This window comes from Lycium barbarum, chromosome 1, assembly GCF_019175385.1.
Source record: "Lycium barbarum isolate Lr01 chromosome 1, ASM1917538v2, whole genome shotgun sequence".
In the NCBI taxonomy this organism is placed as follows: Eukaryota; Viridiplantae; Streptophyta; class Magnoliopsida; order Solanales; family Solanaceae; genus Lycium; species Lycium barbarum.
The window spans coordinates 146,669,384-146,690,762 of NC_083337.1; the positions used below are offsets into that span (position 1 = coordinate 146,669,384).

At 31.9% G+C, this 21,379-nt stretch overlaps 1 protein-coding gene across 1 annotated transcript; it reads right to left on the bottom strand.

Annotated features, from left to right (window-relative positions):
- Positions 1 to 13,785: 13,785 nt before the first annotated feature.
- Positions 13,786 to 14,786, bottom strand: LOC132613783 (uncharacterized). The gene has a single exon (XM_060328046.1). The coding sequence runs from the start codon at positions 14,494 to 14,496 to the stop codon at positions 14,122 to 14,124; it is 375 nt and encodes a 124-aa protein (XP_060184029.1). The 5' UTR covers positions 14,497 to 14,786; the 3' UTR covers positions 13,786 to 14,121.
- Positions 14,787 to 21,379: the final 6,593 nt, after the last annotated feature.

Below are 21,379 nucleotides of genomic sequence, written 5' to 3' on the forward strand. Positions count from 1 at the left end.
GCCCAGCCCAGCCCTAAGGGGCCAAAGAATTAAATGGGCTAAGACGGCTGACCCTTTTAGTTGAAGGGCCTGCAAAATGGCAGCCCAACCCAGCCCTAAGCGGGCCGCTGGCTAGGACGGGCCAGCCCTTTAAGTTTTTTCGTCTTCCAAAATAACATTTTCTAAGTGATTTTTGGTATAATTTGAACATGAAACTTTTGCAATATGAAATAGAAAAAACTTTTGCAATATGAAATGAAATTTTTTACCACCCATTCTTCCGCAAACCATATCATAGAAGAAAAAATGTAAGAGAACAAATATAAATTATTATTTTAAATCACTAATTCAGATCATGTTAAAAAAAAATTAAACATAGTATAAATTCTAAAACTAAAAAGTATTACTCCAGTTTCTAATTACTACTTAGTAGTAAGTACATTCCTTTTTCTCATTACTTTTTATCTTTTTGTTTAATTTACTTATATATTTTTTAAAAATTAATTAATTTATTATTCTTTTCTGGCGGGCCAAGAGAGGCTGGGCTTTTGAGCCTCACTTCTATATGGGCCAAAGGAATCTTAGCCCAACCCTACTAAAATAAAGGGTTAGGTTGGGTCGGCCTCGCGGGCAAAGCCCATATTGACAGCTCTATTCATGAGGTTATAGAGGATTTATGACAGTATCATTGTAAGATCCCATGAGTTTAACAACATTTGATATCATTAGATATTATCTTGATATGGTATATATATTTTCTTTTAAGTAAAACCTTTCAGTAAAGATTTGATAAGTATGATTTCGGGTAGCTATTTCGATAGCTACTAGTACTATTATTTTCGAATATGCTTTAAATTATACACATGATATCGGAAAGTTTATAAGGGGGATTTTTTTTAATTATAAAGATAGGAATTATTTTCTTATAAAAAGAGAAAGTTATCTGTTTACCTTTTTGAGAACTTATAGTACAAAAAATTCTTGATATTAGCTTAAAAAACTAGAATTTAATAAGATATATTTTTTATTAATATCTTAATCTTTATGAAGTATTATTATATGTCTCAATTTATGCAATATTAATAATTTCTTTTTAGATAATATAATCAGAATTCTAGGAAATATTTATGTATCAAATCATGAGATAAGATCAAGCTTGCATACTGTCTTTTAAGGCTTATGTGTCAAAAATGGGGCAGCCCATCGTGACAGAAGGGGGCTCATGGCATTTATTGTTGCTAATTCATTTCAACATACCTGTTTGGATGCGCTTAAAAAAATCAGCTTATAAGCTGCTTTAGATAAGCTAAGTCAAACAGATTTAATTATTTTTTTTGGTTTATTTGAAGCACAAAATGATTTTAAGCTGGCTACCTAAACACTCAAAAAAACTGAAAACAACCTTATAAACCAATCCAAACGGGCTCATACACCTTTTTGGAAAGCAAAAGGGGCTGGACATTTCTATACATATAAGATAGCAAACAAGGTCCTTATAAACATTACTACTATATATAAGAGAGGATCCGAAATTTTTGTAGTTCTCACAAGAATTTTAATCCTATGGTATTGCTATACATGGCTTTGTTTTGTTTTTTCCTTACCTATTATCATTTTTTGGGTTCATTCTTTATCTTAAGCCAATTTTTATGAGGGCATACGTAATTGTTGTATATTTTACTACTATATATAAGGGAGGATCTCAAATTTTATAGTCCTCAAGAATTTTAATCCAATGGTGTTGCTACACATGGCTTTGTTTTGTCTTTTCCTTACCTATTATCAATTTTTTGGACTCATTCTTTAGCTTAAGTAAAATTTTATGTGGGCATATGTAATTGGTGTATATTGAATTGTGATAACTTTTTGTGAATCTTTTCTTGCACTTTACTTCGTTTGGTTCATATTATATGGTATTCTTAGCTTTTATATTTAATTCGAACAATTTTTTTTATATAATTGAGGAGGTGTTAATAGTTTTTTATACCGAAATTTTCATTATTTAGATAAGTAAATTTTTACATAATCAAAAAATTGTAACTATATATAAGGGAGGCTGCAATCTGTAGTTCTCACAAGAATTTTAACCCTATAGCAGATTTTCCGTTATTTAGATAAGTGAATTTTTACATAACCAAAAGATCATATTAAGTAGGTACTATTTAATTAAGGTATAATAGCTAAATACTTCTTACTTTCTAGCCCAATTTAAAAACACCATATAATATGAATTGAAAGGATTATTAAATTATCTTTTACATTGTTTGTTATTATAAACATTTGCAAAATATAGGTAATTATGGAGGCGCATTATAGTTTTGAACTGGAGATTTACTAGATCTTACTAATTACTCTTGTCCCGTATTAATTTATGTGACATTTTTCATCTTCCCGGAATTAATTTGACTAAATTATAAAGCTAAATTGAATTAGATGAACTTAGTATTTCAAAATTAAAATTTAGATATTAAAATTATCGAGCCGCATTATCGTTTTGAACTGGAGATTTACTCGATCTTACTAATTACTCTTGTCCCCATATTAATTTATGTGACATTTTTATCTTCCCGGAATTAATTTGACTAAATTATAAAGCTAAATTGAATTAGATCAACTTAATATTTTAAAATTAAAAAAATTAGATATTAAAATTACAAAAATTACTATAAATTGCAATTTTAACTTAGAATTAATATTTTTAAGCATAAACTATATATGAAGAATAAATTGATTCTTGGCGTTCATTTAATGAAAATAATTCTTTTCTTAATTTCGTCTAAAACTAAGATTAAATCACAACATTTAGCTAGCATAAACTATTGTTCCATGAAATATTATGAGTAAACTTAAAAATTATAAATACCAAAAAAATCTACTTCTATCCATAAATACAAAATTATATGCTCACGGATTCATAAAAATGTCAATATTTTTCAATTTATGATTTTCACCGAGTTGTAATTATTTTACATAATTAAAATATGTTAGTTACAGAATGTCGAGTCGCTTGTGTCCTTTTGTATTTGATAATTTTTCTGCCAACCTTCCTTTCTCATAAATAAATTTTGTTTTAAAATGATCTAATAAGATGACTAAAGAGCATTAATAATAATGAAGACTTATCAACAATACATATTTAACGTGCAACTAAATTGTTAATTATGCGGTAAGAAAATAGATAATAGATTATACCTTTTTAAATAAAATATTACTATATTTATATCTTGAGTTTGGGCCCGGGTTCAGCATGGACCTTACGTAACTAGTTTTACCATATATACACATTATCAACAAGGTACTGAACGTTTTCCTTCAACAAAAAGTGCAAGTTTCACTTTATATGAATTCTCTCCAAGATTTTCAAAGAACTTTGCTTGTTGTTGTAAGCTCAGCCAGAGGAGACAAGGTTTCTCCCGTAGCTAAGGTATGATTTTCTTCTTATTGTTGTAGAAAAAGTCGTAAGAACTATATTGGGATGTTTATTTCGTAGGAGCTCACGGATGGTGATCAGAAGCCGTGGTTCAACTTGCATTTATTGTATATAAGTAGGTTATGGGTTGTTTTCTTATGGTATGGAGATCGGGGGGGGGGGGGGGGGGGGGTCGGTAGCTTATGTAGAGCTCCTTTGTTGTTGAAAGGAGGTCGAGTATGGAGTACACCATTGTGTTATAGCTTCGGGACCTTGTCGCTCTTTGATTACTTGACGATAGTGTTGGTATAGTTGTAATACGTTTTTGGGTTGTTGGTTATGTTGATAGTAGCTGTCTTTAACAGGCTAAACGTTTATCGGAGGAATTGACTCGTCATAGTCATTCGAAGGTTAAATCAAGGTACGTAAGGCTATTCCTTGACTCGCCACTATGGCACGACGTGTATTTATTGTTTCCGACATGAATTATGAAGCCTAGAATTTATAAGTGTGTTAAACTCCATATTACAAGCCTTATGTGTCTTTTTAAGAAATGTTACATGTCCATCAGCTGTGCTCAAGCGTTTTACTCATAGAGTCGAGTTCCAAGTTGTTATGATGGAATTAGAGTTTCTCTTGGTATACGAAGTATAATGAAAGAGGTCATAGAGCGTTGTCAAATATGACAGATGCTTCAGATAAACGATAGTATGTTAAGGTTAATCCTTCCTTCTTTCAGCATGATCCAAGTAACGAAACGTAAGCGTAATGTTATTTCATAAATGGTTCTACTTTTAATAATAACCAAACCTATCAGGAGACACTCGTTGTTGGCAGAATCTTTCCCTTAGACACTTCAACTAACTCTTGTACCTATTGAGAACTCAAACTACATCAAATTTGTTTCAATTAGATACTTTTTCCTAACATGGTATATTAAGTGTGGCAAACTCACTACTAGTGCGTGAAAGGCTTTTTTGAGCCAATTTTTTTTTTCCATATTCTTCTTCTTCATACTTTCTCTTTGCCTGCTTCCTTCACCATCCACCACCATACATCGCCATTCTGCCACCCTAATTTCACCACCATCTCAATTTATAAGAACAAGTAACGATTAATATTTGGCCTAATATAATAATTAAAAAATAGAGTATGAGAAAAAAAGTATTTAAAGCCAAAAAAAAAAAAAATCTAAACTCCCCCAACCTACAAACCCTTTCAGTCCCTTCCTTACCTATCAGAACCCCATAGTCGTCCTTCCCCTATACCCAAACTTTTCTCTCTCTCTTTTAGTTTGATCTTCATTAATTAGAAAACATATCGTCTAAGCTTGGTGTTTATAGAGACATAGTGTTGCTATGGTGAGAGACGATTGAATCAATTTTGTTATAGCGGCTAGCTATTTCTCTGATAGAAACTTCAAACGGGTCCTCTAATGAAAAATATGACTTACTAACGAGAATGGGAAGATGGTAGCTATAGGGAGATGAGTGTGTGAATTTGGGGGGGGGGGGGGGGGAGGGGGTCACGACAGGCTTCGTCGATGTCCGGCTTCAGCTCCGGAGGCTACACGTTACCAGTGCAGGAGACAAGAGAGTATGTTTAGAACATAGGGTTTTTTTATTTGTTTTTTTGCTGAAAAATAATTTTTCTTTTAAGTCAGGTGTCCTCTTTTAATTAGTTATCATGCCACATCACCCGCAAGTGTATTATACAACCCTTGTAATTTTAGCTGATTGTCAAAAAAATGTCTAATTGGAATAAATTCGTTATAGTCTGAGTGCTCAATTGATACAAGGTTTAGTTGAGGTGTCTAAGTGAAAGATTCTGCCAACTACAAGTGTCTCCCGATGGGTTTGACCTTTAATAATTAAGGATGCCTATGTTATTCATTCCTATGAAATGCAATTCAAGCATGTCTAAATATGATTACTAAGTCGCTTTGAGGCATATGATGATGATGTTAATGTACATAATGATATTGAGAGGATTACCGACCTTACGTCACTCTGAAAGGTTTAGAATGTTATTCCATGTCAGCATGCATGAATATATAATATTACTACTTACCACCGAGCTATAATCGGATGGGCAGGCATGTATCTCCAATTACCACCGAGTCATAGCCAGTTGGGCAGACACGCATTACCATCGGATTATAGCCGGATGGGCAGACACGTATTTACCACCGAGCTACGGCCGGGTGGGTAGTTATGCATTTACCACTAAGCTACGGCCGGTTGGGTAGTTATGTATTCCAGTTTACCACCGCACTAAGGCCGGTTGGGCAGTCATGCATTTACCACTAAGCTATGGCCGGTCGGGCAGTTACCACTAATCAGTTGAGCTGTTAGAGTTATGATGTTGATATTAGCTCCAAAGAGCAACTCGATACACATAATATAGCCCTGTAGAGTGGCATCATACATAAGTATAATCATTATGCATGTCATGGCCCTCAGTGGCAATACAGAGGTTTCAAGTTATATCTTACCCCTTTCATTGATAATGTCTTATTGTTATGTTTCATATCTGCCTTACATACTCGGTACAATCTTTCTGGCCGGGGGCACTGCATTGTTTATGTTCACATTGCAGGTTCAGGTATACTGAGTAGCAGGCACGCATTCTAGATGGTACAAGTGTTCAGCGAGATAGTGTAAGCTCCACTTCTTCTTGGAGTTGAGTCAGGTCTTGTACCTGTATGTATAGAGATTATGGGTAGGTCGGGGCCCTGTCTCGACTATGTTATGTCAGTCAGATGTTCGTAGAGGCTTTGTGGACGTCTGTGGTCGGGTTCAATCATGTACGGGTTTTATGTTCAACTATACATATAGAGCATCTTTTAGTTCATGCTAACAAAGTTACTTATTTACTACGTCATGTAGACAATTATAGTTTCTCAGTAGATGCCTGTAGTAAGCATGTAGAATGTAGTCCGTCCCAGTCGGGTTTGGGGCGTGAGCCATTCATTGCTAGAGAGAAAAAAACTATTCATAAATACATTAGGTTATTATCATTAGTTAGTGACAAAAATGAGGCAAAATTGGAGGAAATGAGATCTCTTGTCCTCTTAGAATTTGAACAGAAGAAAGTGACATTTTCAGGTTTCTTATGTGTTTTTTCAAATCTATTATATATAAAAAATGAAGATCTCTTATAAAAAGGTCATAAAACTTAAAAAGGTTTATATAGACTAAAAAATCATTTCTCCTGAAAAATTGTGTATTCATTAAATATTATTAAATGATGAAAATTTATTACTTATATAAAGACATGTCGTGGACTCATGTATTCGTTGAGTTTGTTACTATTGACCTTGGATCAAAAAAATTCATGCAAGAATCCCGTTATATATTAGGATGGCATTGTGATAGTTTTGTTTAGTATTTTCTAGGATTTTAAAGTTCTTTTGTTGTAAGAGCAGGTCGTTAATAGTAAAGGAAGATAAGGTAATTACATTACTGATTAGAAGATGGGAGAGTTTTTAGTGGTAATAAAATTTTACACCTAAATGAATTAGTAAGGTGGAAGTTTAACCTTGTTTTACACCTAAATATTGAATGTGAAATTGTAACCTTGCAACTAGGGGTGTTCATGATCCAGTTTGACTCGATTTTTGATTAAAACCAAATCACACCAATTAAATTGGATTTTTTGGATATTCAAATCAAACTAAACCATTATATATAAATTCAATCGGTTTCGGTTTTATCAGGTTGGTTCGGATTTAATTTTGCGTGTTTTAAGGAAGTATTTTATAATGCAAAAAAATTGATACAAGTGAGGTGCATAAAATGAAAATGAGATACAACTATTATCTTGAAAACAGTATCACATTCACATCAATGCTAAAACATTCATTCCCTATCATTTTTCTTTAAGGACTTCTTCTTTTGTTTAAAGACTTCAAGTTACGCACAAAGGTTTTGTTGTTAACCTTGAATTACTGGATAGTCATGAATTAGATATGACTCCAGGCTTGAGGGACTGGTAACTCCAAATTGAATCAAATATTTAAACCTATTCCTACACTTATGAGACCATTTTGTTTTTATTTCCTGTCCCAACAGCAGAGACATAATTGAAAACGCAAGCAAATACTACACAAATTTGTCTCATCATCTCTTTGTCAAAAAAAAAAAAAGAGGAAAAAAAAATAAGAAAAGAAGCTCTTAGTTTCATTCCCTTAAGAAAGTGGGGGAAACAGAATAAGAACACCACCCAAGAAAAGACATTTCTTTCTAATTATTTGAATTCGTATTAGACTTGAAATGAACCAAAATTATAAAGAAGATAGATAACTTTTTAAATTAATATACAAGATATATATACCCACATATACAACCCATTATTTTAAATATGTATTTATCGGTTTGGTTTTTTTTTTTTTTTCTGCGTAACATTAAACCAAACCAAATGTTAATCGGTTTTTCAAAATGTAAAACCAAATCATACCAAACCGAACGGGGTTTTGGTTCATTAAATCGGCTTGACTAGATTTATCGGTTAGAATCGATTTTTCGGTCTCATTTAAATGCCCCTACTTGCAACCACTATATAGCAGTTAAAATTCTACCAATTTCAGGTATAACAGTTAACAACGTACGTAATAAATAAGATCAACTTATTTATTGTATACATTGCATGCGTGTTATATATGTAAGGTGCCCACATACGTGTTATATATGTAAGGGCTAGTTGAATAATCTTGAGCTAATGGGATCACAAGGAATTAAACATTTACTATTTGATTTATGATGCCTTTGCTTCACGGCCCTTTGCACTTTTGTCCCAATTTTGTGCCGGTCTTTAATTTTTACCTTTTAAAATTGAACTTATGTCTATAGGGACATAAATTACGGATCATAATATCTACAAGTTATGTCAGCTCCTTTAAAGAATTTATACCTGCTAGACATAAGTTCGATTTTAAAGGGCAAAAATTAAAGACCGGCCCATTTGAAGGGAAAACCGTGCAATTACTTCGAAATTCTGATTTTTCGAAGTCTAATCTAAAGGGCATAATGGCATATAACTTTAAGGGTTATGGGAAAAAAACATACCTCAAGTATCATTTTTTTTTTTTTTTTTGAGTTTTCTACTTGAACTATCAGGTATAAGAGTTTCCTGCCTAAACTATCACTAACTAGTTTACAAAATAAAAAATTGCGCAGATTGCCCTTTTTTTGGGGTGGTCTTTAAATATTGCCCCTCATATTTGTGGTCTTTAAGTTTTGCCCTTCGCTTGAAAAATGGCCTTATACCTGAGGTTCTGGGTTCGAACCCCCACTCAGGCATAAATTAAAATAAAAAAATTGCAAGGCAAGTCTTGGGTAGCTTGTACGCCGGACCTGGCAGGAATAACCAAAGTTATGCCGGACCCGACATACTTATGCCTTATGGGCAAACTTTTAGTTAAGCCTTAACTAAAAGTTTGCCCATAAGGCAGAACTTTTTCTTAAGATATAGTTTAGTTATGCCTTATGGGGCAGACTTTTAGTTAGCTTAACTAAAAGTCTTCCCCATAAGGCATAACCTTTGCTTAAGACATAGACTTTGCTTTATAAGACAAACTTTTAGTTATGCTTTAAGGAAAAGTTCCACCTTATGGGGCATACTTTTAGTTATGTCTTATGGAGCAGACTTTTCATTAAGGCATAACTAAAAGTATGCCCCTAAGGAGGAACTTTTCCTTAAGGCATAAACTTTGCCTTATAAGGCGGAACTTATAGTTATGCTGGGTTTGGCATAACTTTAGTTATTCCTTAAGAAGTGTATGCCGGGTCCGGCATACACGCGACCCTGGCCTTGCGTTGCGATTTTTTTTTTTAATTTATGCCTGAGCGGGGGTTCGAACCCAGAACCTCATGATTTCTACGCGAAGCTCAGATAGCAACGCGAAAAGCAAAAATTAAAGACCAACATTTAAGGGGCGAAAACTAAAGACCATCCCAAAGGAAGGGCAATTCTGCGAATTGCCCTTTACAAAACACATCTCAACTATCAGTTGTTCACATTTCCTACCTGAACTATCATTAACTAGTTTGCAAAACACACCTCATTAAATTGAACAACTGATAATTGAGGTGTGTTTTGCTAACTAGTTGGTGATAGTTCACGTTGGAAAAGTGAACAACTGATAATTGAGGTGTGTTTTGAAAACTAATTGGTGATAATTTAGGTAGAAAACTCTCACACCTGATAGTTCAGCTAGGAAATTTAAAACAAGGTGATACTTGAGTGTTTTTTTTTTAACCATTATCTCTAACTTTAATTGTAGTCCACTCTTTTCTGCGGTTCATGAGGTACGCATCTCTTTCCTAGGTCCAAAATAATTAAGACTCTAGTTGCAAACTACAAAACAAAACAGATGTGTGTCTCTCCATACTTCATTGTCGATTGACCGCGACAATACTTTTAGAACTCTCCTGTTTGCTTTGTACCCAAAGAACCAAAAAAATGTTTTAAGTTGGGACAATCAATCAACTTCGCAAGAAGAAGCAAGCATCAGGAGCCACCTTAACCTAACATAGCACTAAGGCTCAATCCATCTTTGGATTAGAATGGTATCACTTTGGGAACCATCTAAACTACAAAACCACATACTTGTCTTTTTTTTTTTTTTTTGGGCTGCATTTGAAGACCTTCTGGATTTACAATTAATTTACCTGACCAAATAGGCTTCAGATATACTGGAAATTTTCATTGTGTTTTTTATGCATAGAAATCCGCTTTTGAACTTGGATATAATTATACGCTTGGAAGGTGTAAATTGTGGTGATGATTATGCTTCATAAATATTACACTACTATGTTTAAAAAATGTTAATGACCCTTAAACGAGGTAAATTGTTTGGTACTATTATTCATTAGGAGTATAAAATTATTGAACTTTGTTGACTAAGGGACACCTCCAAAATTTAAGTTGCTTCTTTTAAGATTGGCTATACAGTCAATTTAAGAGAGAGATATAGAATAAATTGAATTTAAAGAGATATTAATAACTTTGCATTTCGAAAGCTAGAAATATGAACTTCAAAAAGAAAATATGTATGAATTTTGTTCAAAAAGTTTAAGGTTTCTTATTAAAGTTTTGATTTAAACAATTAATTGCATTTAGCTGCCCTTAATAGCTCTATTAAACTAGATGGCCTAGGCCCGTGCTGCGCACGGGCCCAACACTTTAGATTATAGTGCATTTATGTGTATGTAGTTGTTTTTGAATAGTGATTATATATATATATACACTATATATTATGTTCAAAACACGATTAATATAACATTATAGTTTGTGCTTCGTATCTAAAATTTTATTATATTAATGTTTGCTACGAATACAAAATCGGCAAATTTATTAATATTTTTTAAAAGAGAAAACTTATTTAAAAGGAAACTATTTTCCTCTCTTTGAGATAAAACAATAGCAATATTTAAGCATCAGTTGATACTTTCAATTTTAATTCGATTAATTTAAAGGTGTAAATACTTGTTATTTTTTATCAAATTTTGATTTGGATAATTCTAATTCAAATTATTAAATTAATTTTACATGTTTAAAACGAAACAAAGAAGAAATTGATTTTCTATTTAAACGACGAAATACTATTTTTTAATTTTTGGTAAATATTCTCGGTTTAGCTCATTTTACTTGTCATGTTGTCTTTGTATGCTTTTTTAAGAAAACATCGATTAGAATTATAATTTGACTAATTTACCTTATTCATTAGTTGATCTCTATTTGATATATATTTTTTTTACGACATGAATCTCTTTTCACATTATTCTATCTTATTTTAAAATATAAATATTTTAAGTATATTTATTTTAGTGAACATAACAAATAAATGACGTGGCGGAATAGCAAATACAACAGTTTAATATTTAGATTAGATCTCAGGCTAATATAAAAAAAAAAACTGTATGGTTTGACTACTTAACTTTTTGAAGAAAAACAGTTTCATTTGCTCTCACTAATGGATTGATACGCACGTGACAATGAATCCATCATTATTGACTTAATGAGATACTTTGAAAATTAGTGTTTACTACGAATACAAATTCTGCTCTTTTTTTTTTACATTATTTTTTTTAATATTGGGTTCACTTTTTTATTTATTTTTTATTTTTTTATATTGCTTGATTTTGTTAATATGGGGTCCATTTTTTATATTGCTTGGTGTTGTTTAGTATGAGGCCCATCCTTTTGGACATTATTGGTTTACACTATTTTTATGCATATAATATATATATATATACAACTATGTTCAAAACACGATTAATATAACATTATAGTTTGTGCTCTGTATCTAAAACTTTATTATATTAGTGTTTGCTACGAATACAAAATCTGCAATTTTTTTTTTTGACATTGTTTGTTTTTTTAATATGGGATTCACTTTTTTTTTATATTGCCTGATTTTGTTAATATAGGGTCCACTTTTTTTTCCCCGTGAGTTTGGAGATAGTGGGTTCCACTTTTTTTACTTTTTTTTTAATGTTCAAAACACGATTAATATAACATTGTAGTTTGTGCTCCGTATATAAAACTTTATTATATTAGTGTTTGCTACGAATACAAAGTCTGCACGGTTTTTTTTTTTTTTGACATTGTTTGTTTTTTTAATATGGGATTCACTTTTTTTTATATTGCTTGATTTGGTTAATATGGGGTCCACTTTTTTTTTCCCTTGAGTTTGGAGATGGTGAGTTCCACTTTTTTTACTTTTTTTTTGTTTTTTTTTAATATTGGTTGGTTTGTGTTTAATATGTGGGCCCACAATTAACATTGTAGTTTGTGCTCCGTATCTAAAACTTTATTATATTAGTGTTTGCTACGAATACAAAGTCTGCACGTTTTTTTTTTTTACATTGTTTGTTTTTTTAATATGGGATTCACTTTTTTTTATATTGCTTGATTTTGTTAATATGGGGCCCACTTTTTTTTCCCCGTGAGTTTGGAGATGGCGGGTTTCACCTTTTTTTACCTTTTTTTTTTTAATATTCAAAACACGATTAATATAACAGTATAGTTTGTGCTCCGTATCTAAAACTTTATTATATTAGTGTTTGCTACGAATACAAAGTCTGCACGTTTTTTTTATTGACATTATTTGTTTTTTTAATGTGGGATTCACTTTTTTTTTATATTGCTTGATTTTGTTAATATGGGGTCCACTTTTTTTTTCTCCGTGAATTTGGAGATGATGGGTTCCATTTTTTTTACTTTGTTTTTAATATTGGTTGGTTTGTGTTTAATATGTGGGCCCATAATTTTTTTGGGCCCACAAACGGACGACGAAAAAGTGCACCATCCGGTGCTTCTAATATAGTAGAAATATTAGTGTTTACTACGAATACAAAGTCTGCACATTTTTTTTATTGACATTGTTTGTTTTTTTAATATGAGATTCACTTTTTTTTATATTGCTTGATTTTGTTAATATGGGGTCCACTTTTTTTTCTCCGTGAATTTGGAGATGGTGGGTTCCACTTTTTTTACTTTTTTTTTTTTTAATATTGGTTGGTTTGTGTTTAATATGTGGGCCCACAATTTTTTTGGGCCCACAAACGGACGACGAAAAAGTGCACCATCCAGTGCTTCTAATATAGTAGAAATAATGCAATTGACCTTTCCGGTATAATGGAAGACTTTCCTATATAATCATGCAATAATTTAATTACCACTGAAGGATGTGGTGTAGCAGATGGAGCTGCTACTCTCTTAATCAAAGATCTCGGGTTTAAGTCCTGGGTATGAAGAAATCCTTGGTAGGGAGTGCTTCCCCCCGAATAAGACCCTACGCAACACGAATCCGGATATAATCGTACTCTAATGCAAATACCGGACACCGAGTGAGAAACTAAAAAAATGGAATAATTTAATTACAACATGGATTACTTGTGAACAACAACGACAATAACATACCCAGTATAATCTTATCATTACTGAATTTAAAAAAGAATGAAAGGGTTGGAATTAATTAGGAGCAGAAAGAAAATGGAGTTTGTTTAGCTTATCTCTAACTTGTTTAGAATTGAGTTGTACTTTATTGATTGACTGATTGAACTTGATCAGCCAAGAAAAATCATATTAAGTCAACTAATTAACTTTATTTGCTGAAATAATCATGTAATCATAGTTGTGAGTTAGTTGAGTAGCTTAGACCATTTTATTTATTTTTAATGAAGTGGGTGAACTAATCCAATCTACATCAGAAAGTGCTCTAGTGAGTCATCGTAAAGTAACTTTACTTTTTCTCTTCTGTCAAAAAGAGAAGAAACAATATATATCGTGTGCACTTAGACTAATTAAAAATTCCTTTATCATGGAATAAAAGCAGAAAAATACCTTTCCGTGTAAGATATAGTATGATAATTCAGTGACTGAAGTGGAAAAATCAGTAACGCGCATATCCACATATATAAACAAAGAGAAAACAAAACTATCTACAGTAGCCTCCACAAAAATAATTTACATCCTTTGTACAAAGACAGAGATGGTACATAAAGATTTAGTCATGAAAAGGAATTGCGAGACCTTATTCAACCGAAGTTGAGGTCCAAGTAATTCGAATTCATGTCACATAATATTAATGCCTATTAAAAGAGGAAAATATGTTTCTAAATATTACTAGTAATCTTTTTATTTTCAGTACTTGAATCTGAAACGTTTAATAAAAGTACAGTAATCTCACTCATTCCATCACAATAGTACTTGATAATATTGTTTAGCTAATAATAGGAGAAAGAATATTCATCTCCTACTTGTGATGTGGATATTGACCTTGTATACTTCTTAGAAGGAGATGAAGAAGTTTTTGACAAATCACCTGACCTTCTCCTTAGCATCTGCTTCATACCATCAGCTACACGAACTGCAGGATTATTAGACTTATATTTTCTACAAAACGACATGTGAGCTTTTACAGCTTCTTCCATCTCAAGAAATTGTTGCTTTTTTCCTCTGTTAACTTCATCTCTAACAGCTTCTGAGCACAAACCACATAGCCATTTGCCCTCGAAATTTCCCTTCACTTCACTTATGTAGTCTACTGTGCATTCTTCTTTCAACCCGCAACAGTCGCACTTTGCCAATTCTATTTCCATGACTTATTCTTGGATGAGTTTTGATCACTTTTTGGCTTTGTTTCTTATTTAGGATTTATTGGTAGTTTTACATGGAAACTAAGTGTTTTTTTTTTCTTGAGAGAAGAAAGGGATTGTGTGAAAAGAGAAGGAGATCGAGAGGAGTTATATAGTGAGGAAAAGTGCCATGATTTCCTCCATGTTCCAAGGGACATACGGCAGTGGAAAATGAGACAATTTGGTCTTTGGAGGGCCCTCTGAGTTGTGTCCCTTTCTTGCACATTAAAAATGAACAGCAAATATTGCCTTATCATTTTCTTACATTTACTTTCGGTTAACAAAGTGTTTTCATTTTTATCTTTATTTTTAAATTGGGTTATTGTGACTTTTCAAAATCAGATAGTTGAAATGGAGAAGTGTCGTTAAAGTGTGAGTCCGGAGCCTAAAAGGTATAAAAATACACGGTATTTATCAAAAGGGGATGATCAAAAATTTATATACCAAAAGGGGTATATCGTGGATTGATCCACGATATACCCCCAAAAAAATTTGCCGCTGTCATAACCAAATCAACGAAAATTAAAAAAAATATATTTTAAACGTATAACGTGGACTGATCCACGTTATACAATATATTTTGTATAACGTGGATCAGTCCACGTTTTACCTCTAAAGTTTTTTTTTTTTTTTTTTGCGAGCACTAAAAAAAAATTTGGTAAACTTTTTTTTTTTTGCAACACTTAGTGTGTTTTTTCATACTTTGACCAATGATTAGTCGTGTGTGAAGACTCCGAAACATCAATATTTTATATAGAACCTAATATTTTTTTCTGTGTACAATAATGTAGGCTCAATACATCAAGGATACGTAGACGTTCGGATCGTCATTTTAGGGGTTGAAAAGGTGCCCGAAGTAAGTTTTGTTTGAAAAAACTTAGTGTTTTTTCATACTTTGACCAATGATTAGTCGTGTGTGAAGACTCCGAAACGTCAATATTTTATATAGAACTTGATATTTTTTCTGCGTACAATAATGTAAGCTCAATACATCAAGGATGCGTAGACGTTCGGATAGTCATTTTAGGGGTTGAAAAGGTACCCGAAGTAAGTTTTGTTTAAGGTTTAAGTGTTTTATTTTTTAAGGTTTTGATTTAAGCGTGTTATTTTTTAATCACGACATAACTTTATTTTGAATATAAATATAATTCTAAAAAATATAGGGAGAAAAACTAGTTGTAGAGTGGTCAAACTTTAGATGGTCATAACTTTACGCTCGGATGTCCGTTTTACGCGTTTTGTTTTTTGAACTTGCGTATTTTTCTAGATCTATGCGGACAAACTGCCGCAAGGCGGTTTGGCCGAGCCGATTTTTAAAAAAACGCCTTTTATCCCATTCAATTTCGATTTTCCCCAAAATTGGCGTGAAATTTTCAGTTTTATTTAATTATAAGATGATGATACACAATAGATTTCAACGTAAAAATCCCGGGGTAATGTAGCTGTGAATGTCAATTTCACTTCTGCGGTTTCAATTTTTGAAAATAAAGCTGACTAATTTTCTCGACATATAAAGTTGACTAAAATAACCTTACAGTCAAACACTAAGTTTTTTCAAACAAAACTTATTTCGGGCACCTTTTCAACCCCTAAAATGACGATCCGAACGTGTACGTATCCTTGATGTATTGAACTTACATTATTGTACGCAGAAAAAAAATATCAGGTTCTATATAAAATATTGACGTTTCGGAGTCTTCACACACGACTAATCATTGGTCAAAGTATGAAAAAACACACTAAGTGTTGCAAAAAAAAAAAAAAAAAGGTTTACCAAATTTTTTTTTTAGTGCTCGCAAAAAAAAAAAAAAAAGGTTTACCAAATTTTTTTTTTAGTGCTCGCAAAAAAAAAAAAAAAAAACTTTAGAGGTATAACGTGGACTGATCCACGTTATACAATATATTTTGTATAACGTGGATCAATCCACGTTTTATAAAATATATTGTATAACGTGGATCAGTCCACGTTATACGTTTAAATTTTTTTTAAAAAAATTTTTTAGTTGATTTGGTTCTGACAGCGGCAATTTTTTTTTGGGGTATATCGTGGGCTGATCCACGATATACCCCTTTTGGTATATAAATTTTTGGTCATCCCCTTTTGGTAAATACCGTCTATTTTTATACCCTTTAGGCTCCGGACTCATCAAAGTGTTATGCAATAAATCTAAGGATATTTGTAAATGAAGGTAAAATATCATATCGAAGTGAATATTGAGAGCCGATGTCGAATGAATCTACAAGATGACTGTCACATAAATGAAATGTTAGGATGTGCAGTCATATAAGATTAGAGACAAGATTAGAAATGATGATCACACTCCTGAGAAGGTTCAAGTAGTACATATCGAGGATAAAATGAGACAAGATTGTTCCTACATTGACCACCAGATGTACCGATTCGTAGATGTGAACCATGGTGAGCGAAGGTGTTAAAAAGAGATGAACTCGACAAAAAATTACTTGAAAGAAAGTTATATCAAATGTCCTAAAAATTTCTAGGGATTTATGCAGACTTAAGCAAAAAATAAAACACAATAGAAGAAAAATATTATATAGAAAATATATATTACTAGTTGATAATATATTCTATTCACGTTAGCACTTTTACTTTACGTCCTATACTTTTCGAAAAATTGTTTAGCCTTCCACATATACAACATCACATTAATTTTAATAAAATATAAGGAAATCCTAGTACTTTTATGCTGTTGTTGTCATTATTATTATTATTATTATTATTATATTATGTTATAAAATAAAACTAAACTTCAAATTAAAGGGCAAAAGGTACAGAGACCGGGAGGGAACAGTGGTGCTATTACTGTTGATTCTACTAATCTTTTTTTTGTTACATTTACATATCAACATAATGCCTCAATACTTGAGGTGGAGAGTTTCCTACAGTAAGTGGGCCATGGCATCCACCAAGTTTACTTTGTGACCAAGTAAACTTGTTGCCCAAGTCCAAATAAATAAAATGGACAAACATTCATATTTTAATATTCACAACATATTATTATTATTATTATATAATGCTTGCTTGATTATGAATTTAAATAGAATGGCATAATTAGTGAAAATTTATATAGCTAACCTTAATTTACAAGGAGTTGTTGAGCTTCTATGACTTGATCTTAATTAGTTTAGCTATATATCCTGATTTTGATCAGTAGTCATTTCTGCACATTTAACCACGCTAACGTTAGATCAACATCACAACCGCTCTTAACCAATTTTTCTTGCCTCGTGTTATTCCAGAGATCAATAATCGTGCATGGTGTATACATGCATTATGCATTTAATATTTTAATCTCCCTAGTGACAAGTACAGTAGGAGAAACAATATAAATGCATGGTGACGCCAAATCAACATTATCTGCAAAGCTTTTCTTTTCTTTCACTCTTTATATTTTAGTGCATTACTAATATCTTCCAGTGAAATACTACCTTTCGCATACAACAATGTACATATATATCATCAAAAGTATCATAAGACAATGGTATATTACGACGTAATCAAGGCTTACTTCTCACTCTTAATGATATCGATATTCTTATTAAATTATACTCATCAATTTGGGTTTGAACAGGCGTACCTTTGTTCATAAAGAGATTGTACAATCTCCTTTTAGGTAGAGATAGTTTAATTATCAGCGATTTTCTAGAATACAAATCTTTCATCTTCGTTTATGTCTGTAATGCAGAAGTTTCTAACATAATCTCACGAAGAACTTACTCGCACCTAAAGTTTACATTAAATTACATTGTAAGTATATTCTTTTTTCAATTTTGACCAATGAGTTCAAATGCCTTGAAGATGTAAAATAATGGTATATTATGTGTCTTGGCAATTCTGAGCCAATTATTGTTTTTCACTGGTTTGATTGTGCATGAAAAATTAGGAAGAAGTTTCTAGCTTGAAGGGATATGTCGATAATGATTTAGATGTTTAACTGATTTTGCTATTAGGGGAGATCCCTTCTTTCCCTGTCCTTAATTAAATCCAAACTGCTCTACGATTTGTTTCAACAATCATAATATACATCGAATGTGTACATTTTTTTAATATTGTCAATGCAATTTAATGGATTAGCAGATTATTACTATAATTTTTAAATTGACAAGTCAAGTTTGATATGGTAACTGTCTGTAATTGCAACTCAACTTAACTTCGTACAGTTAAAAGTACGTATTTGAGTTGTTATGTACTCTCTCCGTCCATATTAGTTGTCCTGTTTTGCTTTTCGAGAGTTAAGTTGACTAATTTTTGGAGCTAAATTGATTTAAATCAATCCAATATTTTAATATTACTAGTTTCTCGGCATGTGCTTTGCACGTGTATCTTGCATTATTTTGTATGAGCTTTTGAATAATTCCATAAGATTTTTAACATGTTTTTGAACAAAAAGTAACCTCCAAAAAACTTGCGTTTTAATTAAGTACCCTTTTTCTTTTCCTTTCTATCTTTGTTTGATTTATTCTTTCTAATTTCTTAATTGTCGGACACATTAAAATCACTATTCTACTTTTGTCACCATAAATTTTATTTAGTCAAATCAAATGTCTATATTAAAATTGAGAGTAGTAGAGGATGTAGCATATATTCAACCGGGTTAACTGATCCCCATTTCTTCAACAAATTGTAGATATGTTACTAAAATGTAAAATAAATTGATAATTTGAAGTTTTGAACCAATAATTTCAAAACTGTAATGGATTCATGGTACGAACTGGAAAATTTAATCTGAATGTAAATCCCGAATCCACCTCTTCGTAATAGTACATCTATCCTCTTGAAATTCTGGATCTAGCCCTGCTGCCAACCTTTCAAAATTCATGGAGTAAATTTTTCAAATGTTCACTCTACTTAGTGAAATTATGTAATAAATCTTATTTTGTATCAATAAAATCACTCTCTTATACATTATCTTCTACAAAACAACTCCCACCAAATAAGTCACCTTTTTCACTGAAAAATCTGACGTATTTGAGATGTTTTCTTACAGTTTCATCAAGAAGTGCAAAGATTTAATTTTAATTTGTAATACTAATCTTTTTGCGTTCTAATTAAATCAAGAGGAGTTTCAGAGAGATAGTTTCTTAATAAGGTTTTCTCCATGCGTGTATCAAAGAAAACTTCATGCCAGAGAGAATAACTACCGTAAATAGGACATATCATGTTCTCCAACTTCACCTCTTTGGTCATCCTAGTATGGGTTAATTGTACCTATCGGCTCTCGTTGCAAGCTTTCTCGCTTCAAAGGCCGCCACTAATTAAAATGAAGGCCTAACACTTCAACTATTCAAATAATATATTATGGTAGACTATGAATGTTGTTTTAATTTAGGTGTTGTTGGTGAATTACTTGCCATTAACTTGGATCTCATGTGAATTTAAGTGCAAAGTCACTCGTTTTTAAATCTTCTAATATATAGAATGTTAGATAAATTATTATGATATGCTAATTTGTTTAAGTTAAAAAACCTCTAATTATTATAAAGTAACGGTCATAATGAGTGGGTCCTAGCTTGATATTGGGTTAGACATTGTTTTACGTCATGGGGCCGAACGTCCAAGTCACATTTCCATTGAGAGTTTTTTTTTTAGACACAATTTATAAGTTAAGTGATATAAAAATGACTTAAGACAGAGTAATTTTACTACACAATTTTATCAAGCTGAGTTACCATTTGAAAAATTTACTCAAAAATTTTGCATCTTCTTTTCTGATTTTTATAAGTGTTTCCAAGTCATATTTTTCGCGATGACTTCTTTGCCTTCGTTTATGCAGAGATGTCATAAAATAATCTATAAAGCCTAATAAAAATTGTAAAAGTCAAACATGAAACCCTATGAAATTTTAGTAAATTGTCCTAACACCTTGTAGATTCTTTTTGGGTAAATTGTCTGAAAAATGCAAATGAGATTAGGTATTGGATGATATCCACTAATTCGCTTTCGCTCGCCGTTTCTTGTTTATGATTTAGAAAGTGAAAGACAAAATTAATGAAAAGTCATTTCTGGTATACTTAAAAACTACACATAACTACTCGCAACACTACAACACACTTATCGAAAACATTAAATTAATGTACATAAATCATGAGTGATGGAAATTGGGGAAAGGGAGTGCACATTGTTCCTTAGCAATGCAGTGAATAAGCAGCGTGTGAAAGGGCAACATAACCACAATTCGTCAATTCTGTCATTTAGAATGTAGCGTGAACACCTCATGTGGGCTAGTTCCACTTAAAAATCCGAATGGTTGTGATTGTTTGGTTGGGACTGTTTCGTAGGATCAGTTTTTTGAAAAGAAAAAAAAAAGATAGTTAATTAAGTTATTAAGAAGGATATTTACATAATTTAACTTTCAAGTTAGGGAGTTCATGCTTTTAATCTAATATAGGTATAGATAATTTAGCTATTAAAAAACTACACGAAAAGTAATATAAATTACAATTCTTCTCATATTAATATGGTGAAAAAACATATCTCAAAATGTTGGTCAATATATATATATATATATATATATATATATAATGTGATTTTTAAAAAGGAAGTAGACAAATAATATGAGACGGAGGGAGTATATAATATTAAGATCGTTATTCACCAGGAAGAAGCAAATAGATCAATATGGATGGACTAGGATTACGACATATATGTTCTCTTATCCTTTTGAGCTGGTCCAAGGATGTTAGATTGAGTAGACTGGTTCCTGAAATAATTAAGAGTCGGCTGAGTTTATATGATGAATATCCGACAAATCTACAGGGAGCCTTATTCTCGCCTAAAAGCACCCTTTGTCCGTTTAAGTAGTGTGATTGAATAACCTAAGACTTT

What these genes read in the sequence shown, in the direction of transcription:
- LOC132613783 (XM_060328046.1), bottom strand. Translation starts at nt 14,496, where the DNA reads ATGGAAATAGAATTGGCAAAGTGCGACTGTTGCGGGTTGAAAGAAGAA.